Source organism: Acanthochromis polyacanthus, chromosome 7, assembly GCF_021347895.1.
Source record: "Acanthochromis polyacanthus isolate Apoly-LR-REF ecotype Palm Island chromosome 7, KAUST_Apoly_ChrSc, whole genome shotgun sequence".
Lineage (NCBI taxonomy): Eukaryota > Metazoa > Chordata > Actinopteri > Pomacentridae > Acanthochromis > Acanthochromis polyacanthus.
In genome coordinates, this window is record NC_067119.1 from 24,150,175 (window position 1) to 24,163,425 (window position 13,251).

Genomic DNA, 13,251 nt, shown 5'->3' on the forward strand with positions numbered 1-13,251 from the left:
CGTCATCCTGTGGTAGAAAGAGACATCACCGTGTTCCATATGTACCCTCTACGACAGCCTGCACTGAAATTAACACCTTCATAACATCTGGTAAGGGCTTTTCTGGGCCAAGAGAACGGCAAGGAAGGATTTCTATTGGGATGTGTCCCTGCTTGTTCATCTCAGTGCCCATCATATACATTCATGCAAGCAGGAACACTCACATGAATACGACACACTGCTATGAAAAGCTACACGCCCGTGTGCATATGCATCTCGCAGTCTTTTTCCTCCTCCTGCAGAGCTGCCTGTCCTCTGGTTGACCAAGCCCAGCCTACTGGCAGCTTTCTTTGCAAGAGGCTAAAGATGGATCCAAGCTCCAAATTGTTCCAGGTTTCCAAACAAGAGAGAGATGGCGAGAAGAGGGTCATGTCATTAAAATGCTCCTCCACCTCCCAACAATAGAGGACTCCACACAAACGCAGAGGGACAGGATGAGCCTTCCTTGATAATGCATTATCGGCTTTGAACATCAAAATAAAAGCAGCGTCAACCTCGGCATAGATTCAAAAGCATAAAAGGTCCTCTTGTTTATTTGTTTCAGAGAGCGTGTTACAGCATGACACACAGGTCAGCTAACAGTGTTGAAGAGTCAGCATTCGTGGGTCAGAGTGCTACATGATAAGAGAGGAGGTCGGGGACCTTGCTGGTGCAGTGCCTCCTTTAATCGCTGTTCTAAGGACGTTCTGACTGCTTAGCAGGTACTGGTCAAGGTTGGGGCTAGGGTAAGGAGCGCTGATCCGGGATCTGTTTGCAAAGCAGCATGTAACCACACAACAGTCAGTGACCCTGAGTGGTGAATTACAGCGTGTGGAGAGGACTGTGTTTGTTTATTTGCTATAGACAGGGCTATGGACTGTGGTTGCGGTGTAAAATCGGAGAAGGCTCCTCACATTGAACCCATCAGATGAAGCAAGTCCAGTTCATTAGGAAGTCTGTACTCAAGTGTATGCTTTTGGTTTTTTTTTCGTTTTCTCTCATTCTTCCCCTTCCCTAACCGTCTCTCTCTCTCTCTCTCTCTCTCTCTCTCTCTCTCTCTCTCTCTCTTTCTCTCTCTCTCTCTCTCACCCTTCAGAGTGAGTTCAACAGAGATTCCTTTGGCATTACCCTCACCCCGGACTGCTGGAAAACCGCAGCGCTCCGGATGCTGACCCTTGCTCGGCTCAGCACAATGCTTTAATTTGCTGTGTTGTTTAAAGTAATTAGAAAGCCTTTTCCCCCTGTTTTCTTTTCTATTCTTTTCAGTTCTCTGCCAAGAGCAAGAGGGAAACAGTGAGTCGTCCATGACTTCAGCTTGATAAAGACTGAGAAGAGGAATCCAGGGGACCGGGAGAGGAAGCAAAGAACACAGATACTGTATGCTCTCGCTGTGCCCACTCCTCCTCCCCCCCTGCACCGCTGCAGATTGGGAAACTGTCTGAAAACAAACAGGGACAGGACTCAAGGGATACTTGTGACTGAATGTGTGAGTTCGAGTGTGTGTGCGTGCGCGTGTGTGCGTACACAGCATTTGCAAACACAAATGCCTGAAAATAATGAATGCTTACATCGCACATTACTTTGACTGTATGTAAAACTCTTATTTGACATAAGGCAGTAATATCGCGACTGAAAGAGGCAAAGAGTTTATTGTGGAGCAAAAAGAGAGGGTTCATCACATTCACCAATCCTTAGGCAGTAAGATCGCAACGCGGAGACAAGAAGGACAATGATTGTCAGAGAATTTTCTTTGTGTCGCCCCTGCTGCTCTGTACTGTTCAGCGCAACTGTCACAGCAGCAAGAAAAGGAGCATTAATGGTGCTAATCTTTGACAATTAATCCCACTTTCATCAGATATATTGTTGCAGAGAATGTCTGCACATGCTCATGCATATGCACGCTGAACAGCAGATAAAAATACACACACAGAGACAACTTTTATCTCCATGTGCACACGCTGTATTTCTCCACACACATGCAAGTACCAGGCAAACACACACCTGGACTCAGCCACTGAAGAATTATGTGGTGCAGCTTACTGATCTAAATGTGGAAGTTTATGTCAATCAAATCTGTAGTGCTGAGATGCTACTATGACAGTATCAGATGTTAAAACAGCCAAACTCAAAGATTGCATATGTCAGTACACTATTAGGTGTCCATATCTTCTCTCGTCTGTGAGCACAGAACATTTTTGTAGAACGAAGCAGAACAGTGTGGTCATACTAAAAAGCACTTGCCATGTGAGAATCAACAGTATGAACATGTCCTAATGTTCCAACCAATTCCTGTGATACTTGAGACACAATAGCCCCTTTCAAGTGAGAAAAGCAATTCCACATGAAGTGGGAGTTACATGTACTTACTCGTATGTGAAGTGAGAGTGCCGCATTACAAGAATATGTAACCTTTGTTGCCTCACTTTACTTAGGAAGTACACAGGAAAAGAATATCATTAGGTCTGGATAAATACAAGCAGCAGGTAGGGGGACAAATCATCCTGCCGGGTTTTGTCTTAAGGCATGTGGGATTTTTCATCAAGCAATGTCGCCATCTACAGGTGAGGAAAAGTGTCCTCTGAAATTTATGTCTGTGTCATTCACAAATTGTTTATTTTGTCTGTGAACTTAGTTACAGTTTTAATCCTTGACAGTGCTATATTCAGTTTAAATATCCTACTAAAATATGAACCAAAAACTGCAGAATGAAAAAAGCTGTTATCAAGTAACAGAAGACTTGTATTTGTGTCATTTTACTCATTTTAACGGCAACTTTTCAAATTAACAAATATGGAAAGAGAGGCTTATAAATAGAGAAAATGAGCTCTTTAGACTTAGCAAATAAATCTGTGCCGTACGTTATGTACAATTCGCATCTAATTCCATTTCTGTGTGTAATATTACAGTGACACACAGCTATTAGATTTGCTTCATTATAATGACTGAATTTAATACCTCTTCCCAATCCAATCTAACCCAAAGAATCCTTATGAAGAGATAAATATACATACATAGAAGGAGCGAGACTGCAAGAAAATCTGAAGTCTGTTAACTGGTTATTTCCAAGTGAGTCTTGGAAAAAGGCACTTATTAAAATTAATCACTTCATTGTTCACGCTCACTCCATAGTCCAGCTTTCTCTCTCGTTTTCACTCTCTACTCTCCAAATGTGCCTGGCCATGATTAAAACATGTCTGTTTCTCCATGACATTGCTTTGACATCATTTAATTGGTATAAGAGATAAAAATAAATGAATTAAATAAATATACTACCAGGTAAGTGGCGTAACATAGCTCAAGGTGACAGCCTATTATTTCTTCCTTTTCTTTGCCTCAAAGAAGGCATAGTGAGAAAAGTGAGATTGCACTGAGAATGCAGCTCCTCATGCGGCAGATGGAGTTTTTTTATTAAGAAAAAAAAGTCTGCAGAGATTTTTTTTTTAAAATGAAATTCTAATTCTGCTTTGTGAGGGCAATTTAATCGAAAGGTATATTCTGACATTTCCCCCCAAAAGTGTGCTACTTTCTTATTGATCTGTATATCTCTACCAATTATGTATTGTTTAAATAAAGTCTACAAATGAATGCATATAAAATTAAAGACATAAAAGAATCAGGAGCATAATTTCTCAATAGCACAAGTGCGGCTGAATTTTAACCCTGCATTGTGTGTGGAAATAGGCTTTTACAGTGAATTGAAAGAAAGGCGGAGGGATATCGAGAACGGGAAGGATGGGGTTACTCACCACATCTTGTCTGGTATCCTTCCCTGACGCAATGAGGATGTAGTTCCAGACCAAGGGCAGCAGCAAAGCCAGAGGAATCATATAGAGTTCAAAGTTCCAAACAACAATGACAAAAAGCTGTTGAGACAAAAACAAAACAAAACACAAAATGGTTGGTAAAAGAAAAGTGAAAACAAATAAGAGCGAACGGTGTGGGCTAAGAGTGTATACATTCAGCACCCCATACTGACGCTCAAAAGGCTAACTGTTGAGAACGTAAGCTGGCCACATGTGCCATTGGAAACAACGCACATTCATATGCAGAATTGTAAAAGAGTAAAAGTGTAAGCCTGTGCTTCAGCAAAGGCACAGACCCGGTGTCGGTGAGCCGAGGTCCAGCACCCTGACCCTCAAAGGTTTCTGGGTCTCCAGCTGTGGAGGAGGACGATGACGAGGATGAGCCTGAGCCGTCAGAGCCTCTTTCCTCCATGCCAATCATCCCTGAGTCTGAGGTCATGTATCGTTTCAGCCACAGCACGTCAACGCTGACCCTTCTATACTCAACCCCAAACTCCAGCATATGACCTCACACACCCCACAGCCCGAGTCCCTAACCCTGTCACTCCAAGCCCCAATACTCTTTCCAAACCCAAAAGACTCTTATGCCCCGTCTCTAACCTCCTCTGCACCCATCTGCCAAAACCATAACCCCTATACCTCCCCTCTCATTAACAAACACGAAAAGTACCATCTGAAAATTAACCTTTCCTAAAACCCTGTATTCTGGTTTTGGCAGGGCTCCTTAGCCTCTGACAACAGATTACTGCGGTGGTAGCGAGAAGATATCTGTGGGAAAGTGAAATTGCTAAGGATGGAAGCTTGATATTTTCTGGCAGTATTGTGTCAATTGTGAGAAAGCATTGTGTCAATTGTCGTTAAAATGTTAAGAGAGATGGGGAACTGTGTGGGAATACAATCTGTCAGAAACAAACAGAACAAAAGAATATTTATCTTTTCTAATAATATCATGTTTAAGTATACAGAGATTTCTCATGATTGATAAAACCTCGGCAGCAATTATAACAAATGCTGAAAATGCAAACCATGCCTAATGCTCAATCTCCTCCAGCAAAACATATTTATCAAATTCAAGTACAAGAAATCTATTATTTCAAATATGAGCAAAGAAGATTTGAAATTAATTACTGTCTGTATGGAAATGCATCCCTGTTAAACAATCAGTTTTGATGGGAAACTTTAAAGAGTGGTGAAATTGAGACTATTACTGTATAAAGCAGATTTATTGGTCTGTGTACCACTTATGATCTATCCTGTTTGGCTGAACAACATCAACAAGAGACAGAGGAGGCTTAACAATCAACAATCAAATTGTTTTATTTCTGTGTTTGTGTGTGTGAGGGAAACAGACGGAGAGAGGGGAGAGTAAAATCAAGCCCTTCATTGTGTTTGCAGTCTGAGGTTAATGTGAATATGAGGTTCAACAGCCCCTAAAACAGTGCGTATCAGGACTGCTGTCACTTTAGTGGAGCCACGGACACTAAACGGCACAAACACACACACACACACACACACACTTGTCTGTACTGCACTGTTACGGACAAACACGTGAATCTGAGAATGACTGCGAACAGCTCCTTACAATAAAAACACATTCAACTCTACTTTTTCACTTCTCATGTAGGAAAGTTTGAAAGACTTATATTGGAACTTTTCAACTGAATTATAGCTTCATGTAAAATTAAGTGACAGACACTGCATATACAAAGCAAAAAAAAAAAAAAAAGAAGACATAAATTAAACATTAGAAATGTCCAGTACATCTGCATAATGCTTACAGCAAAATTTCTTCTTCAAATAAACCCGAATGGCCTTGGTGCAACAACCAAATCTCCCATAAGGATCAAAATCATTCTCTGTCTCTCTCAGGCTCAACTTCTCTTTCTCGCACACACAGAGTCTTCCTCTGACACAGCTGTGTAGGAGAACTGCAAAGAAACTCTTCAATAATTCATATTTGTATACTAATAAGCAACAAAACAACTTCCCTTCATTCATCATAAAAAAAGCTGTTAGGACCACGAAAGCTCAACAACACAAACTTGCATACAGACCAACACAACTGCAAGTATTCCCAGAAATTTTCTCGACAAAAATTCTAAAATTATCCATCTTCCTGCAAATTATTCTAATTTGTAAATCTGTATGAGCTGTTACATTGATAAACACTGGAATGATCTCCAAACAGTGTGCGATAGAGGTGCAGACACTTGACTTCAGTTGAACAAACAAAGGAGCTCGCTTGTTTTTAAACCTATTCTGGTAGAAGCTATAAATAACTGCTCAATTACAAAGATCTTCATGCAGATGCACATACGCTCCTTTCAAATACGCTGCTATAAATATAACTTACAGGAGAAACATACTGCACTGTAAATATACTCAGTGTCTGGTTGTCTTATCGTTCCCAGTATTATCACAGCAGAGAATTTCATTGTACTTTGCTATCCTGATGATTATAGTAAACCTTAAAACCCTCTTTTATGTTTTTTCAATCTCACTATTTTCTCCACTTAACATGTCATCCCCCTTCATTCCTCTTCCATTTGGTTGAAGTGGCTGAGGGCGAAATTTTGACTGGCAGCTGAGGAAACCGGACACCCAGGCTCAGCAGTGGCTAGCACTCAACCGTCTTTGTGCCCACCGGCTGGGCAGTGGGGCCCTACAGTGCCTGGACCTTTCCACCAGGACTGGGAGATCACAGCCACCCCCCGTCGCTCGCTACACCAGATAGGAGGCTCTACGCCTGGAGAAGAGGGAGTGGGAAGGAGCCTGCTGTGGATGTCAGTGACCAGAGAGAGAGAGGCGGAGGAAAAGAAATAACGATGAAAACATGCCGGATCGAAGGGGAAAAGAGGAGGAAAATGCTAAATGAAGCTCCAGATGTAGTCCATGGGAATAATCTGTAGTTGACTGGTTTTGGTCAGAGACATGTTATGTAGTGGCTGGTGATGGCTCATAGTGCATATCTGAACACGCACAGAAGGAGTGCTCATCATGCCTCGTTCCTGCTTTGTTTAATAATGCTGCATCCTTGATGTAAAACTGTGGATATAAACACTGTCCCTTTGTTCGTCTCTTTTGGTAAATGTACTTTCATATTACTCAATAAATGCAAACTCGCTGATTTAGTTTTGAGATTAGAGAAATGAATGTAAAATTCCTATATGCCTAAAGTTGACAGCTGGACCCTGTTTTTCCTTCTCATGCTAGTATTGCTGGAAATATTTTCTGCAATTATCTAAATTACTCAAGAACACTTCTTTATTTTAGTTTATTTTTTACTATGATGGCCACTTAATGCTGTCAGAAAACCCACTGGCAGTACTGTCAAAATAAAAACAAGTCATCAGGACTAATAAATTACCTTTATCTGGCAAATGTATTTTGTCATAACAACAGACCATCATTTCTTTTCAAATTATTTGTGTTTCAACACTCTTTTGTAAAATATTGTATTTTTTTTAGGAACAAAACTACTCAGTTGTCATAAAACAAAGTAAAATAATATCTTCCACTGTCAAATCTGCTAAACCTGTTTAGATTTAGTTAGAGGCTACATTTGAACTGGGCAAACTTCACATCTGAGCACAAGCCGAAATTCAGATGAGATGTGTAATTAAAAAAGACAATTACAAACATGAACAAAGTAAAACCATGGCAGCATAATTTGTAATATTTTAGGTAGAAAACCAATACACAAAATCAATAAACTAAATTATTCTGACAAGTCTCTGTAGACGCATTTCATTGCAGTTCTAATCTTTGATGCATTCTCTTAATATTAAAAAAAATTTAAACACAAGACGCCACATTAAAAATGTTAAAACAATAAGTCAGAATGATTTATTCAAGCACTTAGCGTGACACATTGAGAGTTGTATTATTTGTTTCAAAACACAACCCGCGTCCTTACAGCTCTTTGCCGCAGCACTGTGGGAGGGTAATATTCAGTACTTTGGCTTACATTAACCACACACCAGGCTAACTTTCCCCCTGCTCTGTCTCAGAGGAGTGAAACTGAAGTTTGGATTTCAGAGTTCCCCTTTATCTTTCTTACATCAATTTCCATGCTGGCACTAAGTGTTGCCAGATAGCAACTAGAAGTCCTGTTAAGTTCGAGGGAACAAGGAGGGAGGGAGACTATGTCCTGTTTGTGGCCAGACCTACCCAACATTCAGTGGTGCTAGACTGCCCCCTGCTGTTCTCCAGCAGAATATAGAGGTACCACACAATTAACACTGTTCATCTGATAAAAAGCAGTCCAAATCACTAAAGCTTAAAAGTCAAAGCCAGTTATTTTGTTTGAGCACAGAAAAATTAAATGGAGCACTCACCATTTATGGCCACAATTGTACACCTGCAGACTGGTACTTGTTAGAAGTCAGGATACTGTATCCACGACTCCGCAACAAACAGCCTCACACATTTTTCCGTTGAGTCTCTATTTCTGGTGATTAAACTCTGACTTGGTATTCTCTGTTAGTCATGCCACTATATTTCAACTATCATTCATTTTGGAAATCAGGAGAGCAGTAAAATGTGAAAGTATATCTTTCAAAGCTGTCCCTTGCTGTGGGCAAAGACGAACTCCCGACTTTAAAACTTTTAAAAGTTAGACAGGTTCTTTGAAGAAGAGTCAAAGGAGCAATTTAAAGAGACCTGGAGTGGTGCGTACCACAGACTGCTATGGTGTCTCTGCACTGTGTGTGTATCAAACTGCCAGCCAGACATGTGCAAACACACACTCCAATAGTTGCTTCTGTACCTGTCTTTGCTTTTTTTTTTCCCTTTTTTATTTCAGCAGGGTGAATTTTTATCTAAATGCAAAGCAGGTGATAGGTGCTCCAGTTTCCTCTAGAAGTAGCTCCCTTGTCTGGGCTCTCTTCCTGATAAGAGTCCTACTTTGCCTGACATAAAAGAGCCCGGTATCATTTCCCCTGCCTCCCCAACAACCCCCAGCTCGCTGCCCTCGCCCTTCCCCGAGCTTCACAAAGCTGCCTCTATTTGCTCCCAATTCAGGGCCCAATTGCAGATAAAGTTACAGCAAATTTGTTTGGAGGAAGAGCTGCTGAGGCCTGCGGTCCCTGGGGCAATAACAGCCTTGTCTTGCAGGGGCCGTGGGGAGAGCTGGCAGCAGCAGGAGAACAGAACCCAACACCGCTCTGCCCGACAATGGCCTCAACTCTCCGGGAGGGGAGGCAAAGGGAGGGAAGGGGGGGGAGAGAGAGAGAGAGAGATAAAGAAGAACAGGGATGGATAGATGGATAGAAGGGAGAGACACTAAGCTTGCAGGTGTGGAGAACGGAAGCAGACACTTAACCCCGAGACGGGGAACAGAGACACCACCCACAGACACACACACACTCACACACACTCATGCACACACAGGCAGACACCACCCATCATGCAGGACAGGAGGTAACTCCAGTCCCGTCCATTGTGCCAACGCCTCAGGCAAAGCTGCCACGGTGGCTGATTCACTGTCGGGATGGGTGGGTGACAGCAGTGTGGGTGTGAGAGAGAGAGGGAGAGAGAGAGAGAGAGAGAGAAATGCTGCATGTGAGACTATGCGATATCTCTCCTTCTCGCACATGCACACAAAACACACACAACATACACACTAATCACAGCTGGCACTAATGGGTGATGTGTACATGCGGCTGGCATTTCAGAATTGGGCAGAAGGAGAGTAAGGGACCATGAAGGAAATTTTGAGCCTTTTTGTAGAGGGAGTGTTGTGCAGTGACAAAGTATGACAACTCCATTTTGGTGTGTGCTACTGCATTCACAAAATCCCACAAATATCTGAGCACGCTTAAATTCGCCCCCTCAGGCTCACTTAGCAGTTAAGAAGTGGACACATTTGTAAGTTTAGAGGCTGAACTGCCCACAACTCCACCTCTGTGGCTACAGCCGTGCTGGAAAAGTTAAGTGTAACATCTGTCTAGAAAGACGGCCAGAAAGAAACGCACGAGCACATGTGTACAGACACACACATACCATAATCACACACAGCAGTACACCTACAGGAACGCACCACCTTGGCCAGATGGCCCCCCATAAAAACCCACTTAAAGAGATGAGTGAAGTGATTAAGAGGCCTCTCAAAGTAAGGGAGAAATGAGAGAGGAATGAAGAAATGGAAGGGGAGGGAGGGAATACCTGTGTAGAGGAGAGGCCCTAAATACTCTGATGCTTTTAGCTAAGTGCATACTCCTACGTTAACAGACTCCCAAAAGAGCGGGGGACGGGGGGGACACGATGACACCTAAATTTCTGAATTTCTATAAACTATAAAACACTATGTCCTTGGCCTAGATACGTCCTTTGTCATCATCTGAATACTTTGAATATAAGCGAGTACAATGAGAATATGAATAGTCAGAACTGTTACTCTGAGATGGATGTACGGATGTGTATGGATGTGTCGCTGTGTTTTAAAAAAAAAAGGTTGAGGAGCTATACAAGGCATGCACATGTGTGTTTATCTGTGCTAACATGGAGGCTACACTATCCAAGGCTGCGTCCTCTCCTCTCCATTCACCATGCAGATTGGCATTTTCCAAAGTGACCTTGTTTTCTGTGAATTCCTTACATTTTTATCTGACATTTTCACTTATTTTTAAAAGACACGACACAAGGACTCGTGCCCAGATCAACCTTACATGAGAGCAAATGCAAACGTACGTGCACGTGCCAGGCTCGCACATCAGCGTACTCGCACGCACAAAGGGGAAAATGTTAACTGATCAATACTATGTCTCTTCTGACCCATGTCTTGTGATGACACTGTGACCTGCTGTACAAACACACACACATACAAGCCTCTGCAGAGATTAGACTGGTGTCAGACAGCCAAATGCTGCTAATGTCTAATGTCTGCTGTGGAGACACTTAGTGCTCCCACAGTAAAGGGCTGGGGCAGGGCGGGTCCACCTGTCCTGTAGCTACTTAAGTCAGGACACTAAACCAGACAGGATTAAATGCCTGCTCTGTCATCTTTAGGGTAGGAACCTCCATGCAGCCACTCACTGCCCTGCAGGAGAATGTATTTTACCGATAGCTCTGCTGTCCAATTACACTTCACCTTTTAATACCAGACACAGATGACAGGGGGGAGAGAGAGGGTGAAGAGAGAGGGAGAGAGGATGAAGAGGAGGCCGATGGGTGAGGACAGAAACAGGCTGCCATTTCAACTGTCTGCAAGAACAGCTTGTCACACTTCAATAGATTGTAGTTATATTTTCGCAGCATGGGGACATCTGAGGGTCTAATAAAATACTGTATAAGATGCAACATCAACGCTCAACTCATTCCCAGTGAGTGAGTGTCAAAACAAACACTTGTCATATACAGTATAGGCCATGTGTGAATGTACATTTCATACAAGGACAGAAAAATAAACTTCATCAACTCATCATCACAAGTCTGCTGTATGAAGATATTTGAGTGTGTAAGTAACAGTCTGTGGGGGGTGTACTTAACCACGCTTGAGACGTCAACAGTCTCTTCTGTTAGAGTGTGAAATTACCAGTGAAGCATCTATACTTTGTTAGCGGAAATGGTCCTACAGCCTCATTCTGTGTGTGTGTGTGTGCTGTGTATGCTTAGCACAAAGTATGTAACCACAAAAATATACATTTAGAATAGTACTGATCAAAACAGGTGGGGTTTATGTAATTTTTCTGTGACACAAAAGAAGGCCAACTACATTTAGATACAAATTTGAGATCGTCTTTCTTTTACATTAAATATCTAATGAACCTACTTAGTTACAACACAATATAATCCATCTTAAATATATGTTATGTATGTCTAGACATATAGACTGATCAGCCACAACATTAAAACCACTGACAGGAGAAATGAATAACATTGATCATTTTGTTGCAATGCAATGTTCTGCTGGGAAATCTTTGGTTTTGACTTGGGTCATGGGGATGTTACTTTGACATATGCAACTTCTGTAAACATTGCAGACTAAGCACACCGCTCTGATGGCAACAGCAACTCCCCGACCTAAGGGACCTCCCCGAGTAGGCAGCCCGATCGCCGAACCACACCTCAAAAACCTGCTCTGAAAAGCTTGAGGAACACAACCAAGAGCCCAAGGCATTGATCTGACTTGCAAACTCAATTGATCTTAATCTGATTGAGCAATCATGAGATGCACTAGGAACAAACCCAATCTATAAAGGCTGCATCCCACAATCCACAGCACCCAAATGGTCCCTGGCCAGCATCTCGGTTCCAGACACAATATATAGTGTATAAATAAACTTATGTCTATGAAGTCCTGGTTTTGTCCCAACACTGGAGGCTCTTTTCATACCTTTTAAATGTCCAGATTTGTATGTGACATGCCGCAATTAATGATAGTGTCTATCTAAAAGCACCTCTACATACCACAAAAGCACAGATGCTCCTCTGCGGAGACTCCCATTCGAAGCAGCTGTTGATGTAGCAGCCTGTGTTTATCAGGAACATGATGCAGCGTCTAACTCGGTTGAAATTGCGCAATAGCAACTGGAAAAGGAGAAACAAGTGAACATTTAAACAAGTGAAGGCATGTTTTGTCATTTCATTGTAAAATAATGCAAATAATATGCAAACATGCAAATAGTTGATGGGACTAGGTGTGACACTGAGTTGGATATTATTAAAAAATGAAATGAAAACAAACTAAATAAAACAGGAGTGAAATGATCTGTTGAAGTACAGCTATCATGGTCTCTCCCCGTTCTAGAAGCTTGTGGTTAAGAGATCACTTCTCTCTCCTTTATGTTTAGTGAAGATGCGAATTCATCACAATTTAAAGAGTGAATATGTTATATAATATAATTAGCACATTAGCTGAAAAGACATAGTCTCAATAAGTCTTAATATAGTGGGCTGATACTCTATAGAGTCTCATTCTGCTGTTTCTTTTTAAAGGTAACTGAAGCATTAAGTTACTTCTCAAGATTTGTCGCTTTGACCTCACTTCAGATTCGCCATTACAACATTACCGTACTGAGGCCACCAAGAGGACATCAGTGTGTTTTCCGTCTTTGAAAAGCTACATATGGATGTGGATCAGAATAGGACAATATGAATAGTCACAGCAGATTGACTCACAGTGTTTCTTTAAGTCTACTCTCGCCGTGATAAAGTTTAGTATAATAATAACAATTTCCAACACAGTCCCTGGATTCTCCTCCCTGAGCGTTCTCCAGGCATTTGGCCAGAGATGAGAGGGAACAGGCTAACTGCTGTCATCCCCTGGGTTGCCAGCCATTCAGGGAATAGCATAACAGCAGCGAAGACCGCCAACCACCCAATCAGGTCACCACCAGGAGAAAGTGCTCCCAAAGGACAAAGCGTGTCTCCAGATAGCTGTTCAAAAAATTCTAGGGCATTATTTTACTCTTTGGAAAACTGCATATGT

At 42.0% G+C, this 13,251-nt stretch overlaps 1 protein-coding gene and 1 long non-coding RNA gene across 2 annotated transcripts in view; one reads left to right on the forward strand and one right to left on the reverse strand.

The window, feature by feature from the left end:
- Positions 1–13,251, reverse strand: part of mctp1a (multiple C2 domains, transmembrane 1a) — a 155,062-nt gene that overhangs the window by 33,722 nt on the left and 108,089 nt on the right. The window contains 2 exon segments of the mRNA XM_022192591.2: positions 3,765–3,881; positions 12,231–12,350. Coding sequence (XP_022048283.2) covers positions 3,765–3,881; positions 12,231–12,350 — 237 coding nt within the window.
- Positions 1,364–6,961, forward strand: LOC127534661 (uncharacterized). Its single transcript, XR_007942895.1, has 2 exons — positions 1,364–2,579; positions 6,378–6,961. It is a non-coding gene; the product is annotated as an uncharacterized LOC127534661 (long non-coding RNA).